This window comes from Suricata suricatta, chromosome 3 (assembly GCF_006229205.1).
Source record: "Suricata suricatta isolate VVHF042 chromosome 3, meerkat_22Aug2017_6uvM2_HiC, whole genome shotgun sequence".
In the NCBI taxonomy this organism is placed as follows: Eukaryota; Metazoa; Chordata; class Mammalia; order Carnivora; family Herpestidae; genus Suricata; species Suricata suricatta.
In genome coordinates, this window is record NC_043702.1 from 147,499,278 (window position 1) to 147,526,316 (window position 27,039).

General features: G+C 52.7%; 1 protein-coding gene across 1 annotated transcript; it reads right to left on the reverse strand.

The window, feature by feature from the left end:
- Positions 1-1,975: 1,975 nt before the first annotated feature.
- On the reverse strand, positions 1,976-24,346 carry CSRP1 (cysteine and glycine rich protein 1). Its single transcript, XM_029935450.1, has 6 exons — positions 24,238-24,346; positions 12,868-12,980; positions 7,789-7,957; positions 6,715-6,844; positions 3,726-3,819; positions 1,976-3,246 (listed from the first exon to the last, which is right to left on the reverse strand). The coding sequence occupies exons 2-6, from the start codon at positions 12,977-12,979 to the stop codon at positions 3,170-3,172; spliced, it is 582 nt and encodes a 193-aa protein (XP_029791310.1). The 5' UTR covers position 12,980; positions 24,238-24,346; the 3' UTR covers positions 1,976-3,169.
- Positions 24,347-27,039: the final 2,693 nt, after the last annotated feature.

Consider the following 27,039-nt stretch of genomic DNA (forward strand, 5'->3'; position numbering starts at 1 on the left):
GCAGAGAAAAATGACTTAAGGGTGGAACTGTTAAGCAAAAAGGAAGCATACTTAGATTTGGAAAATTCTCAGCCTACCCATACTGCAAAAAAATGAAAACCTTGAGGGTGTGGCCAAGTGACTTTATGATAAGATTTGTTTGGGCCAGCCATCTCAACAGAAGCCAAGTGCTATTCTTCAAGACAATGGAAGAATGGCCCAGAAGGTGATTCAGTGATCATTAAGGCTATCATTTCCAGCTCAGGCCCTGAGTACAAGGGCCTGGGGGTCTGGCTTCCTCCAGTCAGGTTTAAACAATGGGGTCACCTGGAGCCATCACAGGGATAGGAGTCCCTGCAGAGAGTCTGGCTGTCGGCATCATCACCCTCCTGGGCTGTCGGGGTGGTGTTGCCACCCCAGTGGGTCCAGAAGCAAGAGGATTATTCTCAAGCTTTAAGGTCTAATGGAATTTGCCTCATTAGGCTTGGGACTTACTTGGGGCCCATCATTCCTTTCTCCTCTCCTGTTTCTCCCTTTCAGAATGGAAAGGTCTATGCCCCTGGCAGGCTCAGTCAGTGAGAGCATGCAACTCTTGATCTGGGGGTTGTAAGTTTGAGCTCCATGTTGGGTGCAGAGATTACTTTAAAAAATAAAACCTTTGGGGCGCCTGGGTGGCTCAGTCGGTTAAGCCTCCGGCTTCAGCTCAGGTCAGATCTCACGTTCGTGGGTTCAAGCCCCGCATCAGGCTCTGTGCTGACAGCTAGCTCAGAGCCTGGAGCCTGCTTCCGGTTCTGTGTCTCCTTCTCTCTCTGCCCCTCCCCCTCTCATGCCTGTCTCTCTCTGTATCAAAAATAAATAAAACATTAAAAAAATAAATAAATAAAAATAAAACCTTTAAAAATTGAAAAAAAAAAAAAAAAAGGAAGTGTCTATCCTGCGTGTGTCCCACCGTTGTATTTCGGAAGCACATAACCTGAGTTTTTCACAGGTTCACAGCTGTGGAGGGAATTTGCCTGTGGATGAATTGAACCTGGAGTTTCTCCCATTTCTTATGTAGATGACACTGAGTGAGGCTTTGGACTTAGACTTAAAGTTGATTCTGGAACAAGGTGAGACTTTGGGGGCTATTGGGAAGGAGTGCATATGTTTTATATGGGAAAAGGATGTGAAGTGGGGGATTCAGGAGCAAAAAGCTAAAGACTGAATGTCTGCCCCACCCCCACCCCCGCCACCCCCGCAAACTTTTATGTTGAAACCTAATCCTCAATGTGATAGTATTAGAAGGCCGGGGCTTCTGAGAGGTGGTTAGGCCATAAGGGTGGAGACCTCATGAATGGAATTGGTGTCTTTATTAAAAAAAAAGGCTACAAGGAGCTCCCTCATCCTTTCTGCCATGTGAAGACACAGCAGCGGGCCCTCACCAGATGGCAAATCTGCCAGGGACTTGATCTTGGACTTCCCAGCCTCCACAACTATGAGAAATACATTTCTGTGTTTATAATCCACCCAGTTCATGCTATTTTTTTTTTTTTTTTTTTAGCAGCCAGACTAGACTAAGATAGGTGCCGACCATGCTGCACGCTGAGCTAGGCCCCACCATTCCGTCCTTCCTGGGTGGAAGTAAACTTTTGGGATTTGACATGAAGATTCCTCTGGCTAAGCTCCCCTCTCACTCTGGGGTTTTCCAAGCTGGAAGGAGTTCTGAGCACAGTTTTGGGACCTTGCTGAGCCCCTCAAATTCCAAAGCCCACAGAGTTTTCACACCCAGATTCGGGAGTGGGGCCAACAGGGCAAGGCAGCAGGATTTGGTTGGTCGGGTCATTCCAGGAAGTGTTGTTGAGTTAGAACTGATACTCAGAGTAAGCAGCCCTTAGAAAAACAGGAACAAACCCTATTTATTATCACCTAACCTCCAATGAATTTGATTGTTCTGATAAAGTTCTCTCCCGGCCCTGTGGGTATCGACTCTCACAGACAAAGAATCTGGACGCCAGAATTCTGTTTTAAGAGCTTTATTGACCAGATGAGAAGTCAGCTTGAATACAGCTCATGCCCGCAGCCCTTCCAGATCTCAGCTCTATATAGTGGTGTCCTTTCAGTCACTGGGAGCAGCGAGGCCCAGCCCCTCCCCTTCCTCCTGCTGCTCCTGCGTGGGGGGCCTGGAAGGGACAGGAGTGATGTGGCCAGAGGAGGGTCCCTGGGGAAGGGTAGGATGGGAAGGGCATGGCCCTGGTGGGCAGGTGGGGCACTGAGGACCGGGAACACAGGGGAGGGTGTCCAGATAAAGACTGAGGCTGTGTGCGCTTCCCTCCACATCGAGGGTCAAGCAGGAGTGGTAAGAACAGAGCACTGGCCTGGTCTGTGCAGGGATGGAGAGGAGCTGCCATGTCCACAGCCTGGGGACCCAGGGGCAGGGGCAGAGCTATTTACCCTCAGATTGGGGCCACTGATAAATGAAAGTATGCGTTGGAGGTGTTTCATTAGGGCCTCTGCCAAACAAGGAACTAGACTCCTGGGGAGGTCAGACCATATCCGACGTTGGGACTCTCGGACCTGAGTTGTTCTCTCATCTGGAAGGGGAGGACATGACGTCCCCAGAGCCTCAGAGGCAAGAGGCCCAGAGGAGCAAGTAGCTCCTACAGTCCATGACCCTATCTCTGTGCCTTTCTGCATCCACCTAGTGACTCCTGGAGCTGGGGCTCCCCAGGCCTGTTCTAAGAGACATCAAGAAGCCCAACCTCTTAACCACAGAGGAGAATCTCCAGGATCCAGTAAACCATGGGCTTCCTCTGCCCCATCAGAGTCCTCCTTCCCTCCCCACTGGGCCTACTTCTCTGGGATCCGAGATGTGGGTTCAGGGATTTCGGCAGGTTGAAACAGACACTCAGCCTAACAGGCTAGAACAGAGGACTGTGGGGCAGGGTGTAGGAGGAAGGGACGAGTCCCACCTACACTAAAACACTGAGGTCTGCTGGTGACGGGTCAGATCCCAGGCAGAGGGAACCCCTCAGAGGGGTGGGACCTGAGGCAGACTCCAAACCAAAGGGGGCCAGACACCCAAGTTCAGGTCATTAGTGATGTGCGGCAGGGCTGAGAGGGAGGAAGAATCCCGGAGGGCGCCAGGGCTGCTGGGAAGGGAATGGCGACGGAAAGCACAGGAGTGGGCAGCGTGTGGTGGGTGGCGGCAGCCTCACTCAGAGTGGACCAAAGCCCCAGCTCCTTGCCCAAAGCCAAAGCCCTTGGGTCCGAAGTTCTTAGCATAGCATCCTGTGGACAGTAAGGAAAGTGTAAGGCCTGGCTCCTCCTCCCTCAGGCCACACCCCCCAGCCTCCTCCCCACCCCGCCCCCCAAGATCCTCTACCGCTCCCCCACACCCCCACACCTGGCCAGCAGGAAAAGTCCACCAGGCTTCTCACCTCTGTAGTGACAAAATACTTGGCTCCTCATTACAGCCCTTTCCCCCTACTCCTGAAATTATAGGAGAAGCACTATCTGCGATAAGGCATCGGACTAGGAGTTAGGAAGCCGGGTTCTGGCACCATCCTGCCCTGATTGGCCATATGACTCTGGCCAAGTCACTTTTGCCCTCTGGCTTGTCTCCTCCTGTGTAAAGTGAAGGTTCATACTAGAAGCTCTGGAATCGACGCCAAGGTCAGGAACTGGTTTACATTTAGCAAGGGTATAACTACTTAGCCCCCGACCCCCTCAGACCTCCAGACCCTTGCATTAGAAGTGCGGCCACCCACCTTTGCAGTAAATCTCGCCGTCCTTGTCAGCCAGGGTGGTGGACTCGAGGCCTTTGCCACATTTGGCACACCGGAAGCAGGACTTATGCCAGGACTGGGTAGGGAAGGAAAGAGTTAATGCTGCCACCAGGGGCTAGCATGTCCTTTACCCCCTCACCCCCACCTCCTGCCCCATTTCCTCTTGACATGATGACAGTGGAAGGGCTCAAGGCCCTTCAGAAGTCTGCTCAGCTGGTACCGCTGGGAGGATGTGGCCCATGGGGCCCCACAGAGGAGGAAGCAGGCCAGGGGCCATGTACCACCTCACACCATCTTCAAGGAGCTCTTGGAATGCCTCCAGCTGCACCGCGAAGGGCAGGTGAGGGGGTGGGATCACCACCAAGGTAGCAGCTGGTTCCCCACAAGCAGGGCCAGACAAGCCTTCTCCAGACCCGCCTGGGGGTTAGCAGCACAGGCATGGACTCCTGACTTGTCCTGGCACCGCCACTCACTGCTGCACGGTGTCCGTCATTTCCTGCTCTGGGACACCCCCCTGCCTGCCTTGCAGGACGGATGTGAGATCTGTGTATATACACTTACAGCGCGGGCCACAGCACAGGCTATTGTTAGTCTGATTCATCCAAACCAGCCCAGCCTCTGAAGTTCCAGAACTGGGTGCCTCATGAGCCCAGAAGCCATCTTTATTTGGAGAGTGGGCTGGTGGTATCCCCCTTGCTAGGTGGCTCTGGGGATTAGATGGCTTCAACAGTGTGCCATGCCTGGCCCAGAGGAGGCCCTGAACCAACCGTATCTAGTATGACTCTGGAAGGAGAAGGGGGTTCTATAAAGCACGTTGATCTGAGCAGAGAGAGGCCTGAAAAGTGCTGTTTTTCCTGGGGGGCCACAGAAAGCCCTTTGTGGGTCTAAGAGGAGTCTGGAGGCAACACCGGGCTCACAGCCTGCCAGGAAAGGAGCCGGCTCAGGTTTGTACACAGGGATGCGAGCCAGTGCCGACAGGAAGACTCCTCAGCACCCATCTCCCATGAGCCCCAGCAGGGCTGGCTAACCACTGCTGTGTAGACAGCCCTGCAAAACCGGGAAAGCTGGGGGCAGGCAGCACTCAAGCAGGACAAAACAAAGCCTTTTAAGGTCAAAGAGCCTCCCTCAGCACAGCATGGGCTGGAGAATGAGAAAGGAAACTGGATCCCCTCAGATTTCCTGGCTGCCAGACCTTCCATGCTCCAGGGATGGCTGGATCCAGAGAGCTGAGATGGTGGGGCAGGGGGGTGGGGTAGGGGGGCAGATCTTGGACTCCCTCCCAGCACCTGTGTAGCTCAGCATCACCCAGCCTTCGCCTCCTGCTCTGCAAACAGGGACTGCTGCCCCAACTCTCCAGGCTGGAGCAAGGCTGAACTGGATATGGACCACCCACCCCTCACGTTGCCTAGCCCTGTTTTCGTATCATTTAATCAATAGCGAGGATCTTCATTTTGACCTCACAAAAATCCCCCAAAGTAAACGATGACAGTAATAATAGTAATAGAACAGCAATAGCTACTGCACTGGGCACTGAGTGCACATTATCTCATTTAATCTGTAAAACAACTCTATTCGTTGGGGATCATCATTCACTTCACTTTACAGATGCAGAACTGAGGCTTAGAAAAGAGAAGTGATTTGCCGAAAGTCACACAACTAGGAAGCAGCAAAATGTGGTTTCGAACCAGGTTGTCTAGGGACCAAGGTCTTAATCATCATCACTGAGCTTGGATTCATGACCTCTTCCTGTTGTACAGCTGTGGCAATGGGTTCAAAGAGGTTAGATGGCCCAAAGCAGAGTGAACAGCAGTAAGGCATGGGCTTCAGAGTTGGACTTAGATGGACCTGGGCTTGACTCCCAGCCTAGCCACTGCCTAGCTAGAAGGTCTGAACAAATTACTTAATGCTTTTGACACTCAGCTTCTTCATCTGTAAAATGGGGTAATAATACCTATCACCAACCATGATTGTCAGGGGTCTAGATGTGGCCCAAGTGCTAGTTCTCCATTCATTGGTCCCAGGCACCTTCCTCAAGACTTGAAAGCCAAGACCCAAAGCCAGAAGAGTTGCAGACAGGCTCTTGGCTTGGCCACATCACTCCTCCAGCCAGGCTTCCCGTAGTGACCCTGAAGTCCTTTCTGGTCATATATTGAAGATGCCTCTTCTGTGGTTCTCTGACCACTAATCTGTGACGGCCAATTCTCTCGCTTCATCTCTACTGCTGCCTCTCTGGAAGATTGGATTGTCTCACTTAGGATGGGGGCTCACCACAGGGCATCTTGCTGTGGTCTGGGGACTGGGGGGTCCACAGAGGAAAGACATACATGGCAGTCACAGGTAGTTTGCAAGAGCTTCCCAGGAGGCTCTGATCAACCCTGAACCTTGAACATTTCTCCCTTGGGAGTATGTGGATGGGCTTCCTGGAATCCACAGCTTATGACACAGAATGTTATATGGATTTTTCAGTGGTTCTTAACATTTTGGGGATCACAAGTCATTTTGACAATCTGATGAAAGCTACGGATCTTCTTCTCAGAAACATACATGTTCCCACAAGATTTTGCATATAATTTTAGGGGGCTTGTAGCTCCTTTGAAACACATCCCCGCACCCTTAGATGTCTGTGGTCCCCAGCCTTAGAGACACAGATTGATCTACCACTCCCTGTAAATTGCCCATAAGCATTTAATAATCAATCCCATCAATGGCGGGCCTGTTATCCTCAGGAGTGAGAATTCTGGCCAAGCCACCCCTCCCAGGACTGCATGTGTGCCTTCCTTAGTCCTTACAGAGACAATCAACCCACAGGGACAAAGGGTCCCTCCTTCCCTAGAAGGGTGGGAGGTAAAGCCCAGGGCTCAGGCTCCCTTGAGCAGAGCCAGGGTCGGACTGACAAAGTTCTAGAACCCACATTTCAAGATGTCTCACCAGCCCATCTCCCCGCACCCTATCTCCCCAGAAGCCGCCTTACCTTCCCGGCACCAATCACCTTCTCGGCAGCATAGACCGCCTGGCTACATCGGGGGCAGCGCTCCGAGCCACCGATCTTCTGGGCAAACTTGGACGCATTGGGGTTGGTGGTGGGCCTGTGTCCAGGGGCCCTGCGTGTGGAAGGACATGCGGTGAGGTGACCTTCACGGAGGAGTCCGAGTACGGCTGGCCCTCTGTGGGCAGGACTCCGCCGTCCTCTCACGCCAGGTAGGGGGCAGCTCTCCCAGCCAAGGCCTCCAGGGTCATCTCCCATTTTACAGATGGACAAACCCAAGCTCAGCGCCATGCTATTTTCACAGAAGCATCATACTCCCCTCAGTCCCTGGGTTAAAACACTGGCATCATTTAGCACCTCATTTGCTAAGAATTGCCCTCCTCTCTTCCCCATGCCTGCAGCCTGAGTATTATCAGATTCTTTCCAGGAGAAATCTGCTGACAAAATCATTCTCTCCGGGGCAATGACCTTGGCTAAAATGTGCTAAATCATCTGTCATTTCTGTCCATTCCCCACCAAGGTCAAGATGCTGGCCAGGCTGCCTGCCAACAGTCACTGTTTCCACAGGTCAGAGGTCAGTGGGTGCCTCTGTCAGTGACACCCTGTAGCATTTCCAAGGAAGGGAGAGGACTTCCCCTTACAGCGGGTGAGAGACAGCGAGAGAAAAGAGACTGGCCTGGCAATGCTGCTGCCTCTGAGCCCACGTCTGGCTCAGACACTGGCTGTGAGGGCCCCCAGCCAAGCCACTGAGCCTGGGCCGGGGGTTCTCATTGGAGAAAAGGGGAAATCAGACCAAGTAATTCTTGGGGCCCCTCTAAGCTCAATCCCCTATAAAAATATAGGCTGCACTCTGCATATAGGGAGGAGCCTGGCCTGGTTTTATCCCTGTAGGAGCTCCTCTCACTGGCCTGACCCCTGGGGGGTGTTCCAGGACTACTTTGGAAATCAGTGGCTCTCTGAGCCTTTTGCTGCTTAACCAAAAATGGTTGACAATGTGTACGATCCAGGGGCCGGGAAGACGGAAGTCAAGGAAAAGGGTAGGGAGACTCTTGTACTCACTCCTCATGCTTGATGCCCAGAGACTCGCCCTTGTCCATGCTCAGCGTGCCTGCACCCTGCCCATAGCCATAGCCTTTTGGCCCGTACTTCTTGCCATAGCACGACTTGCAGTAGATCTCCTCGCCATGCACAGCCACGGTGGTGCTGTCCAGATTCTTCTTGCAAACCACTGGGGAGGGAAGTGAGGATGGTGAGCCGGCACTGGGGTGAGCTGCCTGCTCACTGCACGGCCCCTGCCCCTAAATCTCGCTGGGCACTCTGAAACCTAATAATATCCTGATCTTTCAGGAGCAGTTTGGAAATGGAAGTCAGATGGCCAGTGAGCTGGGAGGACAGAGGGAGGGGATCTGCATGGCCCAATCCTAGGAACACTGGCCCAGCAACCCCCACAGCAGCCCACGTGTGCCTTCCTCCGTCCTCTCCACCCTCATACCGCACCAGGCTGCAGTGCACCCCATGGTGCGAGGCTGACCCCAGGCTGCAGGAAAGGTGTCGAGGGCCTTCACTCTGCTCTTGACAGAGACCACGGGTCCCAACAGGAGAGAAGAAAACAGAAAGGAAGGAAGAAGAAGGGCAGGGTTTTCCTGTCCCCGGCAATGGGACCCTGAAGAAACCATCTGCATGCTTGGGGGTGCGGGGAACACAGGAGAAGTGATGCACCCAGAAAAAGTTTATTTATTAAGTACCCAGCATGGTGGGCTTTGGAGTGAGATGTGGGTCACGCTAATCACAACAAGGTCTGGAGTTTTTGATCTCAGAAAACAGTTTGGCAGGGGAAGAACTGAGGTCAGACTCGGGGAAGAATCCCTGACTCCTGGGATATGAGAGATTAGAAAGGAATGAGCTATGGAAAGCCTGTGAGTCTCGTATATCTTCCTGTGTGTCTCCGAAGGGGCCTGCGTCTGTGAGGTGGTTTGGAGCCTGGGGCCCGGTGCAGTCAGACTACCCAGCATCAAAGCTCAACTCTCTCTCTTTGCAACTGTGTGACTTGTATGTGAAGGGCAAGTTATTTTTGCCTTCCTAGCCTCCGGGTCTTCATTTGGGTTTTCCTGTTTATTTGTTTATTTTTTAAGTAATCACTACACCCAGTGTGGGGCTTGAACTCACAACCCTGAGATCAAGAGTGGTCTGCTCTCCTGACTGAGCCAGCCAGACACCCCAAACACAGTAGGTACATAATAAATGTCGGCTACTCTTACTAGTACGATATATAAAGTTAGTACCATGGGGACACAAGGAAGGAAGGAGGACAGGCCCAGGCCTCAAAAGGTCATATGCTCCCAACTTCTACCTACTTCTCTCAAGAACTCATCCCCACTCTACTGCTTAGGTCTTGTCCTACAATGCTAACTTGGTTCTATGAGATTCCTCAAGAATGGAGGTCCAATGTGCCCAGGGGGACCATATCCTCAAACTTGTCCTGAAGAGGGAAACCTCTAGAAACCTCTGGAGAAGCCACACCTCTCACCTCCCTCTGAGAAGGCTCTTGGTTCAGTAACTTGCCATCCTCTTGCCTTTAAAGGGTCAGGCCCTCCACCAGCTCCTCTCTGACCCTGCGCTCCAGGTTGGAGACTTCAGACTAAATAAGGACCCTCTAGTCCTGCCCTTGACATCCCCACCTCATTCCAGTGCTCTGGGCAGCCCAAATATGGAACTTCCCACAACCTCCCTTGGGGCTTGGCTCCCAGGAAGGAGGGAGAGGGAACAGCAGCCTCCAACATTCCCTTCTAGGGCGGGAAGTCAGGAGCTGGCCTGGAATCGCTTCCCGTAAGACCCAAGTTGATCTGGGAATTCCAAAACCAGAGGGAAGGCAGAAAGCAGAGAGAAGAGTAGCTGCGGGGGCAGAGGTCTGTTTTGACTGATCCGCCAGCAGGAGACACAGGAGCTTAGCCCAGAGGAGACAGCAGGGCCTACAAAGTCATTAACTTCCAGGTGGCTCCCTGCAGCTCCCTGCAACTGAACCCTGACTTCCAGACCCCGAGTCAAGGCCACCCTGTGGGTTTCTGCTCTGCTCTGTTCTCCCCAGGGCCCTCTGTCCTTCCACCTGCATCTGAGCCATATAGTCTGGTCACCTAGAGCCTCCACCAAAGAGTCAAAGGGAATTTTGAACCAAGACCTCACTAAATTTCTACTAAATAATGTTAAGATAAGACTTAGTTGTGGTTAGTTAGGCATTTGCTGGAAAAAAAAATGTTCTTCCACAGATACCAAAGGCTTGGTGAGGCCTTGTGATGCTGTTTTGAAATATGGGCAAGAGGCAGCCACAGGTGAGAGGTCAGAGCCCCCTCCCCCTCCCCCAGAACAGAGAAGGATTCTCTCTGAAAGGAAAACCAAGGCCCACAAGGAAGTTGCAGCTCACAGAATAGGCGAGAAGCAGGGCCAGGTCAGAACCAAGCCTGGTTTCCCCATCTGGCTGTTTTCTGCCTGCCCCCTTCCAGGTAGGCCAAGCATGTGGAACCAAGTGGGTGAACGCTGACTGCAAACTTCAGCCTGCGGGCAGGGAGATGCTGGTGTCAGAAGCCATGCAGGGTTCCTCTGAGCTTCCCCTATGTTCTAGGGTCCTGGGAAGCAGCCCAGTTTTATCAGTCACCGCCATGGGGTTAGGCCAGACCAGGGCCACTTTTCCACGGGGCTGGCTGCTCAACCCTGACCTGCCCAGCAGGGAGTCGGCTACAGCTCAGAGAAGGCCATGCGGCCTCAGGCAGGCCCCCCAACTGCAGGGCTGAGCTCTCTTGCCTGCGAACAAGAATGGCCACTCCTACTGAGAGCACAGGAGTATACTGGATCATCTCTGTTCCTGCTTTCAGGTCAGAGGCTAAGCCCAGGGTGGAAGCCATTCTCCTGGACTCTATTACATCATGCTATCTTCCTCTTGTCTGTCCCAGGCCCTCAGGAAAGGGAATGTGGGGGCCACACCGAGTAGAAGCCACAGCCAAGGACCCAAATGGTACGAGGCCCAGCCAGCAAAGGGACTATGGTGCTTAATGACACGCAGGCCCCTACTCTGCTAGCCTTGGGAAGGAAAGAGCCTCCAGATGAAACTCAGGAAGGAAAGTCCTTTGATTCTGAGGGTTATTCTGAATTCTGGAATTCAAGCGGGACACTTATCACCCACTTCTCTGAAGGAGAGAAGTGACGCTCCTTTCAACTATAAACAAATCATCAACAACCTACTGTGTGCAAAATGCTCTTCTGGCACCAAGAGTAAGCAAGTTGTGGAGACACGGGATTGCCAGAATCCCTTTGGGTTCAGACCCGAAGAACTGTGCAGGCTGGGAGACCCCAGGGAGACAGGAGACCCTTCCCTACAGCTGTTACCTTCGTAACACCCCCTCCCAGCCCTGTTCCCCAGCCTGACTTTCCACAACTGTTTCTAGTCCTCAACACGCCCCCACACCCTGCCCCAGGCCTGCTCCCTTCCTCCTGGGCCGCCCCCTAAATTCCTGACTTCCCTCAACCGCAACTAACAGCTACTCCTCCACAAGCAGGACTGAGGCCTCTCAGCAGGCCACTTCCAGTGATTAAGCAACCCTTGAGGCAAAGACAGAGCCCTATGGACCCCAGCGACCCAGACCCTCCTCCTGGCCGAAGCGGAGCCTGCTTGTTCCTTCTGAAAAAATAAACGGCTTGAAAATTCCCAAGTGTGGTGAGCTGCTGATAACAAGATGCTGCTGTTTGCGGCCTCCTCTCTGCGGGCTAGAGGCCAAGGAGGCCCCACCAGAGCTCATTTACTCCCTTTACTCCCGTTCATCGGATGCAGCCCTCTGGCTGCCACCCCGGCTGGCTGCGCAAGGGGTGGGCCCCTGGGTCCCCGTGCTGAGTGGCTTCTGCCTGGGCCACCCGGCAGCAGGTAGAGATCTGGTGAACATCTGGTGACCAGGAGGCCCTTGGCCTATCCGGCTCCTACTCTGGGCCACAAATTACCTGGGAACAAAGCTGTCACAGACACTCCCAACTGTGCTCTAAGCGATGCAGGACGGACAGGACCCCCTTTTCTGGATGTCTCAGATGGCCTGGGACTTCAGCGCCCTGTGAGGCCACCACACCACATTGCCTGTGGCTCCCTCAGCGCCTCGTGCATGTCCAGGGCAGTGCCTATCACTTAATGGTTGCCATAAGTACATTGTTTTCCAAGCTTCTATCTCTCTATTCTCACAACAACCCCAGGAGGTAAGTAGTATTGGCTCCCCCTGTAATCATGAGACAACTCAACCAAAGAGAAACTGAGTAACTTGCCCATCACCACACAGATAACCAAAACTGGATTCAGATTTGAACCCTGACCGACTGGCTGAGGAAACCCGGGGCTTAATGAAGACATTCCACTGCCTCCCACTCTTGCTGTTCTCAAGGAAAACTCATGTTGCTGAAAATACCTCTTCCTCTGACCCAGACCCTCTGTTCTGACCACAGCGAACCAAGTCATTTAGAAGTGGGGGGAGGAGTGCCTCCCTGAGGCGCTGCTCCCTGGGTGCTCTGCAAACACCATAGTCGTGACTCATCCAGGCTTGTGATCGGAGCCCCGCTTGCTCAGGGTCCTGGGAGCGGACACCAGCAGACCTGCCTGCTCGCCTCCCTCTTATCCCAGGCTGTTGGAGCAAAGTGGGAGGCGAGGGCAGTGACCAGGCTGGCTCAGAAGGAGGCGGAAGAAGGGAGAACCCGGCTCTTGTCCCAGACTCAGGGTCCCCATAAAATTGCAGCCTCTGTCACCTCTTAACAAGTGATAATTTGGGTAAAAACTTTGTGTTTTTCTCTTCAATGATGGCATTGTGGCAAGGAAAGAAAGAAGAGAAAGCAGAGTGGAAAGTTTCCCTAACCAAGCCTGAAAGCTTGGCTCCCAGCCCCCCAGCGGCTGCCACCCCCACTGGCTCTGGCCTGTCTGTCCCCTTAGAAAGCAGCTTCTGGGCGGAACAAAGAGGCCCTTAAGTGCTTCCCTCCCCAGCTGCGCTGTGGCCAAATGTCAAGCTGTTTACATCCCATGAGGCCAGTTCCCTGGGGTGTTGACAGACCCGGCCTGTGGGGGCAGGCCTGGGCCCAGTCCCCACAACCCTGACAGCAGGGCCTGGGGCCCGTACTCACTGCACAGGAAGCAAGATTTATGGAAGCTACTGCCTTCACACTGAACCTCTTCCGCAAAGTAAACCGTCTTCTGGCACACCCCGCATTTCTTGCCTCCTCCCCAGTTCGGCATTCTGAAACCGGACACAGAAATGGGAATTAGTTTCACAGGGAGATGGAAACACAGATTGCCCATGACAGAAGAGCCACAGGCAGACCGAGGACCGAAGGAGGGGGAGCAGAGCACCTGTGGGGGCCCCCAGCTCTGGTACTTCCTCCTGGCTTCCTGCCCCAGAGCCATCAACCGATGTGCACTGAGTGACTGCTGGACTTTCGGCCTGTGCTGGGCTCTCTAAACAGCATAAATAAGCATCCGGGCACCTGGCTGGCTCGGGGGGTGGGGGTGGGGGCTTAAGTGTCCAATTCCTGACTTTGCCTCAAGTCATGATCTCACGGTTCATGGGACCAAGCCCCCATCTCTGGCTCTGAGCTGACAGAGTGGAGCTTGCTCGGGATTCTCTTTCTGCCTCTCTATCCCTCTCAAAATAAATAAACATTTTTTTTAAATGTAAAAAAATAAACGGTATAAATAAGCATGAGAATACCAGCTCTAGGAGGCTGCAGGAGCAATAAACTGAACCCTCTGTGCCAGGCATTACTGTAGATAAATCTCACGGAGATTTACCCGAGCAAAAGAAGCAGGTAAACTGTAATTCACGAAATACAAATCATTTGGGTAAGGTTCACAAGTAGACAAAATTCATATTGTCAAGAGGTGAACACATGGGTGGAGAAGTTATAAAGAAAAGCGAGGGAATGATTATCACAAACTGCTTCCTTAGATTTGTTACTTCTAAGACCGGGAAAGGACCATACCCATCTGGGGGTCTCCAGAGGGGCTGCTAAGGTGCACCTTAACTTGGGTGGTTGGCAGATGGGGCTCACTTTATAATTATTCTTTGACCTATACGTGAAGATTTTATGTGCTCCATTATATATATGATACAGCTCACTAAAAAACCCAGAAACATGTTTAAGTAGCAGGTAGCACACAGGATACAGTTCTCAAGCCTTAGAGCCTATTAGAATCAGAGGTACGGAGGGGCTTCTGCAAAATCAGACTGACCAGCACCACACCAGACCCCAAGTGAAGTACAGGAATCTGGGGTTTTTAATAAGCACCTCAGAGGTGCCTGGGTGACTCAGTTGGTTGAGCATCCGGCTTCGGCTCAGGTCATAATCTCACTGTTCGTGGGTTCAAGCCCCGCATCTGGCTCTGTGCTGACAGCCAGCTCAAAGCCTGGAGCCTGTCTTCAGATTCTGTGTCTCCATCTCTCTCAGACCCTGCCCTACTCATGCTGTCTCTCTCTCTCTCAAAAATAAATAAAAACAGTAAAAAAAAAAATTTAAAAAAATGATAAGCACCCCAGGAGAGTCCAAACCAGGCAGCCCGAGACCAGCTTTGAGATGCTCTAGGTATTGGTTCTGAGTTGAGGGCCTGATACGACAGGGTGGGTCCAATTCTGAACCCACCACTCACTGGCTCTGTACCTTGGGCAAGGGAGTTGCTCTTTCTTCCCCCCCTTCACTTTTTTAACTAGGTTTCACACCCAGTGCCGAGACCAGGTGGGGGCCTGAACTCATGACCCTGAGATCGAGACCTGAGCTGAGATCAAGAGTCGGACGCTTAACCAACTGAGCCACCCAGGTGCCCCAACCTTTTCCCTTTTTTGACAGAAGTTCATGGAGGGCGGGTTCCTGTGCCAGGCACTGGCGACCGTGGGCAGCAGATGGGTGAGGAGGTAGCCCAGGATGTGGTGAGCATAAGATGATGCGGGCTGCTCGGGAAAGAAGGGGGGACGGTGCCAGAGGGCGTTGTTACTCAGCATGCAAAGGAGCCTACGGAGAAAACCCACCAGGAGCTCATCAGGAAATGTTGAAAACAGGGGTATGTTATCCAGAGCCCCCTGGTGGCAGGACTCACACCAGCAGCAAGAGTCAATGTCAAAGACAGAGAGAGACATGGTTTCCACTGCTGGAGAGCTTCCCATCTGATTGTGGACATAGGTCTTAGCTCAAGAAGAAGGTCTAGGTCATGCTCACAACGGAGTCCCACACCCTACATAGCAGCTGGCACACGGGTGTTGGAGTAGGTGTTCCGTAAGTAGTGGAGGAATGAATGAAGGATGTCCCAGGGCCAAGATCTCTATGTCGGGGCATTTCTGCAGAGCCTGGAACCCAGAGGAGTACTCAGTAAGTGTGTGCAGGCTGATAAACAGGGTTAAGGGAAGGCAAAGTGGTGTTGGTGGTGCTGGCTCATCACTGTCACTGGGGCTCAAATATCACAACGATCACGGGGATCTTCAGTAAGGTTTTGTCCAAGCGGAGGAGAGACACATTTTCATTCCCCCTGCTTTGTCCTCCCATATCCTAAAAGCTGGGGTTTCCTCTGACCCCCTTCTCTCCCCAATCTCCCATGGCCCCACTGCACTTGTTGTCATTCCATGCCAAGGCCTTCCATCCATTTCTGGCCTTGGCCTCTCCTCTGGGCTCAGTCTCATACAGCTGAGTTCAGGTGATATCCTTACCTGGACAGTCCACAAGTACCTCAGGTTCAACGTGAGTGACCTGAACTCATTGCCTTTTCTCAAACTTGTTCTTTTTCTTGACTCTTCCATTTTTGCTCATGGAAACACAACCATTCTTTCCAACACACAGGAATTATCCCATACCCGAGAATTATCGGTGGGTTCTACCCCCTCCCTTAGCTGCACCCCACTCTATGCTCCCTTTGCCCACTTACCCCCAAAACCTGGGCTGAGCCCTTTAGGCTCTCTCCTCTCCAATCCTCTTCCTACCTCCCGAACCCAGCTTACTCACCTCACCCTCATGCAGCCTGTCCCCTTTGAAGAGGGCACCACGCTATATTCACCTGCTTCGTGGCAACTACCCAATTTTCAGCCATGGCACATGGCCTGGATCTAAGCTAAGTAGCCAAGGTTATTGGCTTAAAGATGGGCCAGCTATACATTTCAAGCCAATAAGATGGCAGGAGGCAGTTCTGGGGGCTCTGGAGGAAAAAGCATCCCGTTCTTCTGAGAGAACTTCCTGGAAGCAAGTCTTTTTCCCCTCTCCCCCTTTCCACCCCCAGTGAGGACAGGGGGCAATGGGCTCTGATGTGGTTGTCCCAAGGGGACAGGCAGCCCCCAAATGAAGCTGACAACAGGGATGACAGAGCTGAGAGACAAAAGAAACCAAGTCTATAATGACATCATTAAGCCACCAAATTCAGCAAGACCTAAAGTTCAATCTATCTCTGAATTTTCCAGTTAAACAAACCAACAAATTCCCTCTACGGTTTAAGCCCAGTTACTTTACAATTAAATGCAGCCCCAGGGAGATCAGAATTATGTCCACAGCTGCTTCTGGAACCTCTTTCCTCTTCCATCCCCAGGCAGGTGCCAGATCTTTTTTGTGGAGGCTTCCCCTGCTCCAAAACCATCAGTGACCCCCTGCTGTCTGAAAACAATCACCCCCTCGCCCTGAGGTCCTCCCCTGCCCTGAGGTCCTCCCCTGCATGGTCTCCGCTTCCTTTTCCAGCTGTCTCCTGTTACCTCCCAAAAGATCAGGGTTGGGTATATAATCACTGGGTTCCACCCCCAGAATGCCCAGAGTGGGACCTGGCGCGTGGGAAGTGTTCTGTCAATGCCTGTGCACAGAGCTGGGAGAGGCTGCGAGGAGGCGGGAGGCTGAGGCTGGGGCCCACTGTCCTCTCCCACTTGGGTCTAGACCGGCCATCAACTGGTGCATAAGGCCAGTTTTCCCCTCCGTATGTTCTAGCCCGGGCACAGCTCCTCAGGCTTATGCACATCACCAACACACCTACAGGTAGAATTTCTCTAACTGCTTGTGACTTCTCTCTGCCTTCCTCAGATAACTCACACAGATCCCAGGGGACAGTCCCCATCCCCAGCCTCTGATGCCCCACCATTCCTTCAGCCCCATCCTGCCCTGAAGATTTCAGGGGCTACATGCCTTGTCGAGCAAGAGCTCGGGGCTGCAAAGCCATATAACATGAAGGGCAGCTTGATGACAGCAGTGGTGTATACTGCTGCCTGCTTAAGTGTCTACCACTCCCCCCTTCTCCTTGCTGTGGAACCCCAAATCTATTCAGGCAGCCACCCCTCCATGGAGTGGCTCAGGGAGGTGCTTCTCTCCCCAGCTGTAGGGGCAGAGCCTTGTCACCTGGCCACCCGTGGCCATCCCATTCTCCTGTGGGGGCTGCTTCAAGCGCTGACAGGCAGTGACATGTGAGGGGAGCTCTGTCTGGGAAGCTTCTGGGGAAAATGCATCTCTTAATACGGAACCACACAGGTTCTCTTCTGCCTCTGACGTAGTGACTAGACATCACCCCCAGAACTCCTGCAGCCAGGGTGCCCCCAATGATAGACTGCCATTGATTGCATGCTTTACTATGCATTGGTTTACATAAATCATCTCATTCTTCCCCACCTGGTGATGGGGAGTATACACCCACCTTACAGATACAGAAAACAAGGCTCAAAGAAATTATGCACTTGATCGCAGTTACTCATCTGGAAGAGACAGAACTGGGATTCCAATGTGGGTTTAGCTACTTCTGAGTCCTCTATACCCCAACTGTCATGCTAATGCCCCACAGAATTTAAGAGTGCCTGCTCACAGTAGGCATACAGCACATCACTGCGTGGCTCTCTCCTCCCTTCCCAACCCCCTGAACTAGCAGGGGGTACACTCCATGCCCCTAGGAATACCCCCAAGGGAGGAAAGTTCCCCTAAACATGTGATTGGGAGGCAGTTCCAACCAGTGTTTTGTTTCCAGACACAAAGCCCTTCTCCCTCTAGGGGAGACCCACAGCTCCATACAGGCCTCTCCTTGTTCTCCCTGGCTCCATGTCAGGGGCCCACATCCAGCAGGGCCCCAGGGAAACAAGCACATGGGCAGAGAATGGGTGAAACCCAAGGCCCTGCCAGTGAGGAAAGTCTGCCCGGGACACCTGTGAGCCTGGCCATTTGGCTGGGGGTCTCCTCTCAGGAGCCCAGGGAAGGGACAAGGGCTCTAGAGCCTTGGGATGAAAAACATCGATGGTTCACTAACTGGAAGGGTCCCAGACCACCCCTGTGGATGGGCTCTCCATCCCCTCTGTCCACATGAGGATCCCTCCAGGGGATCTGCCTGTGGGGAAATCTCAGCTGGAGGGAGCCCTGGCCACCTCCCTCCCTATAAGGAGCAGGGAGTGCTCTTCACTCCACCCCTGCCCTCCTGCTCTGCCCCTTCTTTCCAACAGCCAAATTCCAGCTATCTATCAGGAGGCTGAGTTGCCTTAAAAGGAAACCTGTTTCTCAGAGTTTCTGGAGTGCTTAGGGGGACACCTAGCTTCTCAATTGCTTTCCTAGTTCTGGCTGTCGAGAGGCACTATGGGAGACTCTGAGGAGGAAAGTTCTCTAGGTCAGAGTTCAGGGGGGAGAATTCAGTTAGGAAAGTGGGTCTGCACTCACCCCTTCATAGCTGAAGGATCTTGAGCAACATACTTTCCTCTCTGAGTTTCAATTTGCTAGAGTCTAAGTTGGCTCCCTAAAATCGCCGCTCAGAGGAGCAATGAAAACATATGGAAGTGATGGCAGGGGGCCAGGCATACTGTAAGTCCCCAGTCCTCTGATCACCACTGATAGGATTGGCCCAGGCAAGCCTGACAGCAGCTGTGGGGCCAGATGTCTACCCTCCTTCCCAGCTCGTCCACATCTGGAAGGAGCAAGGCTTGAGCAAGAACATGCCAAATAGGGACCACGGATTCCTGACTGATCTGTCAGCCCAGCAAATGAGACAAGTGACTTGACCTTCTTTGGGATTAGTTCCCCCTGGTTGCCTCAGAAGCAAGCAAAGACTTGTGTCTTTATATCAAGCTCTTTTGTATATTGTTCTGGGCATTCAAGAATCATTGCTCTCTTCTGTGATCCCATCAACCACCTGGTGAGTTTGCAGCAGGTTCCCTTCAGAGAGTTACATTCTCATTGGCAACTGCAGTCTGTGTTCTGGTTTTCCCCTCTTCACTATGTTCATAATCTCAACAGAGAATAAGGGCTTGAATTTTCTGCTGAATGGCTAGAAATATCTGGTCAGCTATTTACCTGAATCCTCAGGATCCTTAGGGCTGGCTGGAAGCTAGAAGCCAAGGAGTGGCCTCTTCTGATAAACAGCTAACTGTCCACACCTTCCCATCTAGTTGTCCCATTAAGAGCTGTTCCCAGGTCCTCAATCTTGAGAGGAGGGATTCAAGATGGCGATTTGCATAGCAGGAGAGAAAGGACCAGACACAAGGCATAGAGTCTCATGTTCAGGCAGGTCATGAAAGTTGGGATGAGGTCATAGATTCAGTGTGGTCATGTTTCAAGTCCAAGGGACCATTTAAGAGATGCATAATCCTTAACCACCAGCCACAGGTGCCTGAAGGAAAGCCTCCTCTCGTCAGACCATGATTTGACAAACCATTCCACGTTTTTATTTCTCCAGTGGAAAAATCCCTTCTCTCCCATTCCAAAACTCTCTTTTTCCCTAGGGTCAAAGAGCGACCTTTGGGCACAGGGCTCAGGTCCCCACCCACTCAGTCTGGTAGAGACCTGTCAGGTGTTTGTCTAATTAGAAATGTACTGCTCATATTACCTGAGCTTTGTGGTGCTTGGCCAGGTAGACAGGAGAGCTGTCATCCTTTCCAATCCTGCAGCTCTACCTCTTCCTCCATGCCCATCAGGAGAGCAGCCAAGGAGAGAGGGAAGGAGGTGGGGCCATGTCGATCAGGGTTCAGAGCCCATGTCTTAAGAGCTAGCACCTGAAAGCCCAGGAAATAGACTTCCCCCAAAATAATGTCACTGGGAGGGGGAGGAATGGTCCATAAAAAAAAAAAAACCGCAAAGTTGGGCACCTGGGTTAAGTGTTCAGCTCTTGATTTCAGCTCAGTTCATAATCTCACAGTTCATGAGTTTGGGCTCCACATCGGGCTCTGTGCTGACAGTGCGGAGCCTCTTGGGATTCTCTCTCTCCCTCTGCCCCTACCCTACTTGCTCTCAAAATAAATAAATAAACTTAGAAATACAAAAATAATTTTAAAAACCCATCAACTTGTCCCCAGCTTCACATAGCCCCCTGCATGATTTCCTCGCAAGGCTGCACATGGCCCTCTTCTCTGAGAAGCTAAGCAGCATCTTTGAGCTCTGGTTACTCCAGGCCCCGTGGAACCCTAGAACTTGACTGTCGTTCCAGCTCAACTCTCTCCCCGTTGTGCTAGGAGTGTTCCCTTCCCACCGCCCGTGTGTCATGGCCCTTCTGTGACTGGGAGCTGACAAGCACAGTGTCTCTTCCTGCTTGTCTCTTAATGCATCTCATAGAAGATCTCTCCACCCTTTGGAGTTTAGAAACTTGAAGGTCAACAAAAGGAGGAGGGGGAAGGTTTATGATTTTTTTTAATATTTCAAAACTACTACAAGAAATCCAATATCATAATAAGGACTCAGAGACGAGTTAACAGATCAAGTTTCTTTGGTTCTTTTCTGGAATGATATCAACGCGGAGCAGTTAACAACTGGTCATCCCATGCTGAAAGGTCTGACTGATTTTTCTTGGATTGATTTTTAAAAAGCAAAAACAAATTAGCACTTGGCCCTTAGAAAACCAGGTTGTCTGCAGCTGACTTCGCAGGAAGCTCCCTCCCCCACTGTCCCTGCACTGAAGAGCACCAGGCACAAGGGAGAGGGAGGAGGGTCTGTGCCTGGCTGGGGCTGAGTCTGTGCTCCAGCTGCAAACCTTCTATTTCTTCCTCCTTTGTTACTATTGAGGAGGCAGACACTGCTTTTCTGGCCCTGGGGAAGCACTGGAAATACCAGAGTCTGGAAATGCTAGCCGCCTCAGTATTTACACACTTTACCATACATGGGAATGACTCAATGCCCACGTCAGACGGATTCCTGGGGAGCTGCGTAGTACAACCACGTCATTACCATAGAAATTCCTTGACGACTGGAAGCCACAGGCAAAGCCTCTAGTACCCAGCACCCTCCCCCCTGTCCTCCCTACTCCCAGCTAATTACTCTGTGTGTGTGTGTGTGTGTGTGTGTGTGTGTGTGTGTGCCTTTTTCTCAAGCAGTCTCTCTTCCACACTTTTCTTTCCTGCAAACCTGGTCTGGAAATCCAAACACACACCAGGCATATCCACTAGGATCTGACATCTACCATCCAGGGGTGCCCCCTCCTCCCTGGCCATGGATCAGAGTAGAAACCTAGAGGTCATGAGTTCTAACCCTGCCTCTATTCACGTTCATAATGGCAAAGCCATATCTTCCCTGAGCACTTTATAAGCCACAGCAAAGCACTTTGTCTAAAGCTCATGTGTTTCACAAGTGGCAGGCATGGATTTCCCTCATAAACTGACTTAGAAATCGGGAATGTACGGGAGCAAAGAGGAATAATAACAAAGCGACTGAGCATGGGGTTTAGAAGGAGTTGGCCTACTATGTTTGCATGGGAATTCCATAACTGACCAGCTGCAGTACTGGGCAAGTTACTTATCACTTCTGAGCCTCAGTTTCTTCATCTGTAAAATGGAAAGCATCAGATTGTTCATAGATGGGCAAAGATAATACACAGGAAGGATTTAGGCCAATCTCTGGTGCACGGTAAGGCAGACATCTGCTTACTATTACCGTAAAGGAAGGCCAACCCTAATACTTTTTGTTCAATCTTGTGACTCCTTAGATATTTACCAAGATGCCCAAGTAATGGCAGATGGTTGACCTGGAGGAAAGGTTCTTTTGTTCTCCCTGGCAACTCTTTGTTTAGAAGTTCTGACTGGACTTCAAAATGTATAATGCGGGGGGTGCTTGGGTGGCTCAGTGGGTTAAGGGTTCGACTCTTAATTTCAGCTCAGGTGATGATCTCACAGTTTGTGAGCTCAAGGCTCATGCCTTGAGATTATCTCTCTTTCTGCCCTTCCTCTGCCTCTCTCAAAAATAAATAAATATGTAAAAATGTATAATGCAGGACTCTTCAATCCTCAAGCAAACCTACTTTTCACAATAAGCTGGGCTTACAAAACTATTTAAAACTTTGGCAGCCTATCAAAAACAGGCTTCCCAGGGGCACCTGGATGGGAGGGGGGGTGCTCAGTCGGTTAAGCATACAACTTTGGCTCAGGTCATGATCTCATCGTTCATGCATTCCAGACCTGTGTCAGGCTCTGCGGACAGCTCAGAGGCTGGACCTTACTTGGATTCTGTGTCTCCCTCTCTCTCTGGCCTCCCCCACTCATGCTCTGTCTCTGTCTTTCTCTCTCTCTCAAAAATAAACATTAAAAAAATTTTTTAAAGCCTTCTCTATTTGCTTTCCCCACCAGGTGATCCACAGAAAAATAAAAACTATCTTTTTCCCCCTCATCTGGTCCTCAGTACTACTCACAGGGAAAAACTGGCTGGGAACTATTTGCAAGGTTTGGGAGTGTCTAGTAGGGCAACGCAGCTAAAAGCCTATATCTATCTACCGTGTTCATTTACCAAAGGTTTGCTGACCACCAGCCAGGTGTGCGCACCACACTCCCAGGCTACCACTCTACTCCCGTGAGGACACTCAGGCTCCAGATGCAGATGCTTACTATTGAAAAAGGAAACCCCTGGGCCAGAGGGAAAGGTGCTAGGGCAGGCCAGAGGCAAAAAGCTGTGGCAACCCAGTTTCCCACACCTCATTAGCAGCCCCAGGGACCTGGTGGGCCTGCTCTGCGGCTTCTCTCCTGCATCCGTCCCCCTAGACCCTTTGTCCTGGGCAGTGTCCCCCTCCCCCTCCTGTGGCCCACACCACACCCTCTACAAGATAAACTTCCTTCCCAGTCTGACTGTCCCCACCCCGGATATCCTCCCCAAGGCAAAGGGTCATTCCCTGGGAAGCCGTGAACAGTGCAGGGCTGCATTCAGCAGGAATGGGATGGAAGTTGCCTGAAAGCAGCTGAAGGCTGAGGACAGTCTCTCTAGAAAGATGAGACCCTGGGCTCCTGCTGGAGAGTGTGGGGACACCATTGAGGAAAAGCTATGGGACCCTTGTCTCCAAGCCCCAGGAGAAATCCCCAACCTGCCCTCTGAAATGACAGCCAGGGCCAGCACTGCCAGCCTCCACAGCTTCTGGGAAGAAAAGGCCAAGACAAGAAAGAAGACAGTAACGGAGCCCTACCGTGTCCCAGGTCTGTGCAAGGCACTCCAGAAGTACCAGTCCCCCAAAGAAACTAAGCACTGAGAAGTTAAGTCACTTGTCTGAGGTCATGAGTATATTAAGTGGCAGATCCAACTGTCAAGGCTGAGCCAGTCTGCCTTGCAAGCAATCTCTCAGGGAGATTCCAGGCTACCTCTTCATGAATCACTTTCTACCCAGAGCCCAAGGGGTCTCCTCAGTGCCACTACCACCAGGTCCCAATGCTGAGCCCTGTCTGGGAGGAAAGGGCCTACCCATTCACTCATCCCCATGGCCCTGGGTGGGGGGTTGGGGGGCTGGATGGCTGGGGCCCAGGTCTCTAGAGAGGGGCCAAGCCCATGCTACTGCTCCCAGCCTAGACCCAGGTCCTGATTAGCTTACAACAGCACAGGGACCAAGAGCATGCAGGGTATTCCCCCCTGCCTGCGAGTGTGGATACACCACCACCTGCTTCAGAGGTTGCTTGTAGAGTAACATATTGCAACTTGCTTTCAATATGCCCAACACCAGCTCCTTTCTTGCTTCCCAGCCTTCAAGGACTGAAGACACAAAAACACTGACGGTGGACATAATTGTCCCCACCTGGCACCAAGACTCGGGATGGGGGCAGGTGAACTGTTGCAGTTTCCATCTGGTTCTTTAAGAAGAGTGAAAACTCGCACCTGCGCTCAAGACACAGATGCCCCGGGCTGGGCCATGAAGCCAGATGGTTCTCCCACCCCACCCTGGCACGTTCTGCTCCCAGAGCAGGAGGGTGAGGGAAGGGGTGGCACGGATGCCCTCATTCCCCCGCCGTACAATGAGCGTCAGTGGCGCGCAGAATCGCTGATTGTTCTGCTGCCAGACCTGCCCGCGGTGGGGGAGCCCGGCCACCCCGGGTCAGGCGCACGCAGGAGCCGTTCGTGCCAGGAAGCCCGGAGCCGGGAGGCACCCAGCGCCGCCTGGGAAGGGAAGCGCCGCTCAGACTAAGTGTGGCCGCTTCTCCCACTCCGCGACCCGCGACGGCCCACTGGCCGCACCGCTTTTCCTTCCAGCTCCCGGCGGCGCAGGGGCCGCGGCGGAGAGCGCGGGGTCGGGAGCGCGCGGAGGGCCCGGGCCGGGGCCGCGCGGCCCCGGCGCGCACTCACCTGGCAACTGTCTGCGCGACGCGCGGGTGGGAACGTTCTCGGAAGTGGCGGCTGGGTGCGCCCGGCCCGCGCCCCGTTTTGTTCCGCTCGGGGGAAGGCGTGTCCCGGGCCACGCCAACCAGTGGGCTTTGCACACTGCACCACAGCAGGGCTGATGTCATGGCGCGAAGCCCCGCGGCGCTGCCTCCCCCCAGACCCGGGGCGGCCGGACGGCGCGGGCGGGAGACGCCAGTTCTGCCTCTGCGGACCCACTGTGCGCCTCCGCCGCTGCTGCTACTGCGAGCACGTGCCCGGACCTGTCGGGGTGGGGGTAGGGGGTTCCTGTCGGCCAGATGAGAGGTTGCAGACCTGCACTGAGAGATCAGACTTCCGGTAAACTTGTGCCCCAAGGAAATGGAAGAGGCAGGGGGAGTCTTACATTCGCCTGTTCTGGTGGCGGTGTAAGGGACTCATGTGGGCGCCAGAGTAGGACAGGCCTGAGCTCTGATCTTGCCCTTTCCACTGATTAGCTGAGCCCCTGGCCTAGACACCGAGCCCTTCTGGGGCCCAGGCCCTGCATCTGTAAAAGGGGTGTAATACCCAGGGATGATGTGGGGGACAAAATGAGATCCTACAGGACCGGTAAGCCCTCAGCAGTGGCCACCATATGATAGATACTCAACTGTTAACTCCGTTGCCCAAGGGCTCTGGTCTCCTCAGCTTTCCCCTACTTCCCCAGCTTCCCAGAGGAGAACACTCCCCCCAAAAGCAGCAGTTCTGAAAAGTGGGTACCTCCTCTGGGACTTTTCTCTGGGCCTCCAGCCTTCAGTATGACAGGTATAGGCTCAGGCCACTCAGAGCTGCCCCTGGAGAGTTACTACTGGGTAGGGCACCTTCACCCAGTGCCCAGCCCTTCCTGAGTGCCTGCTACAGGCATTGCCAAAGGCAGAGAGGCTCGCTCCCTGCCCAGCTGCCTTCTCCACCAGGGTAGGGCCTCCCCCTCTTTCTTGGACTGGGGGACAGCGCAGAAACCCAATGCCCTGAAAGAGAAGGAGCTCCCCAGGTGCCCCAGGCCCTCAGGCCATTTCCATCCCCCACAGCCCTGCCCTCCCCTGGAGCATGGAGCACTACCCTGTTTGGGAACCTGTGGACTTGGGTTTGCAGGAACAAGAGGAATCTGAGAGGCCGATGTTCCCAGGAATGAGAAGAGTGACAAAGAAGGGAGAGAGAGCCTCGGGAAGACAAAATCTTCTAGCTTGCAGTTTCTTGTGGCTTGTTCACTGTATTTCTAAGTCAGAGGGAAACCGAGGGCTGGTGCTATCTTTCATTCTCCAGGGGTGAAATGACATTATTTGTACTAAGTGCAGACCACCTGGGAAATGCACTGCACTCCGGTCTTGGGGATACATTTCGCTGTGACTGTGTATGTTCTGTGGGTGTGACCCTGTGTAACTTTCTACTGCTCTCTTGGGCCCTTGAGTGTTCTCTGAGAAGGAAGTACTATAGCCTCTTTCTGCCCATAGCAGTTAATTGGGGGCAGGTCCTGGAGGCAGCAGGGCACCCTTCACCCCAACTCACCTACGGATGCAGCCCCCCAGCCTGGACTGGTGGCAGGGGCTCAGACCCTCAAAGGCTTCAGTTAAAGTCCCAGGATGGCTGAATCAACTCTCATCTAGGAATAAAATCAAACATCTTATAATCCATAGGAAACATTTTCCCCTTGGCCAGGCCCCTTGATATAAACAGGGCCCTCCTTGGGGTGCCTGGGTGCCTCAGTGGGTTAAGCGTCTGACTTTGGCTCAGGTCACGATCTCCCGGTTTGTGGGTTAGAGCCCCGCATTGGGCTCTGTGCTGACAGCCCAGAGCCTGGAGCCTTCTTTGGATCCTGTGTCTCCCTTTCTCAGCCCCTCCCCCACTCATTCTCTGTCTCTCTCTCTCTCAAAAATAAACATTAAAAAAAAAATTTTTTTTTTCAAACAGGGACCTCCAGGATTGGGAAGTCTACGAGCACCCAACCAGTGTTTCTTGCAGATCCTCATGTGACCCAGCCAAGATGTAGGAGGAAAAACCAGAATTCCTAGCCATTCCCGCCCTGAGCAAGAAATAGATCAACAGGTACATTAAATAGCAGAACTACAATCAGCGTCAGAGATCATGGGCTTGCTGCCCAAAGGTGGCAGTCTCCTGGGATTATCCTCTCTCCCTTCAGTTCCCAAGATCCTGGAGAGAGGAGCTTTGAAACCTTGCCTGCGATTTTGCAAAAGGGCAAACGTCTGCATTTCCTTCTTTGGCCTGGGTTTGTCCTCTCTGGAGTCATGGGCCTCTTGGTGGATTTTGTCCAGTCACGACACGCCAAGCTGTGCTGTGCAGTGTCTGTAGGGAAGGATGGTGGTAACCGCAGGCACACTTGGAGTTCTTCCAGAGGCTCTTAAAGCACCTTGTAAATAGAGTGGCTATGGAATGTGTCATCCAAAGTGGAGTGCTTTGACAGTGACTAGTACAGTGATGGATACACTGAGGCGACAGGACGGTCCCAGGATATGTGGTCACCCTGCGTGTTCCCCCAGAGACCATGTCAGGGCGCATGTCTTAGGAGCTGTTTGGGCAGAGCTGGAGATCAAGGAAGCCAGGTAGGCCCTGTAGCTCATTTGCAGGTAAAGATGACTCAGGGAATCAGGCAGGACTTTGGGATTGAGGTGTGCTGGGGTCATCAACCATGCACACCAGGCAGGAGCCCAACAAAAACACACAAAAGGCCAGTAAACACCATCAACACTCGGGACATCACCCGTGCTGGAATTCTCAGGGCAGAGATCCTCATTC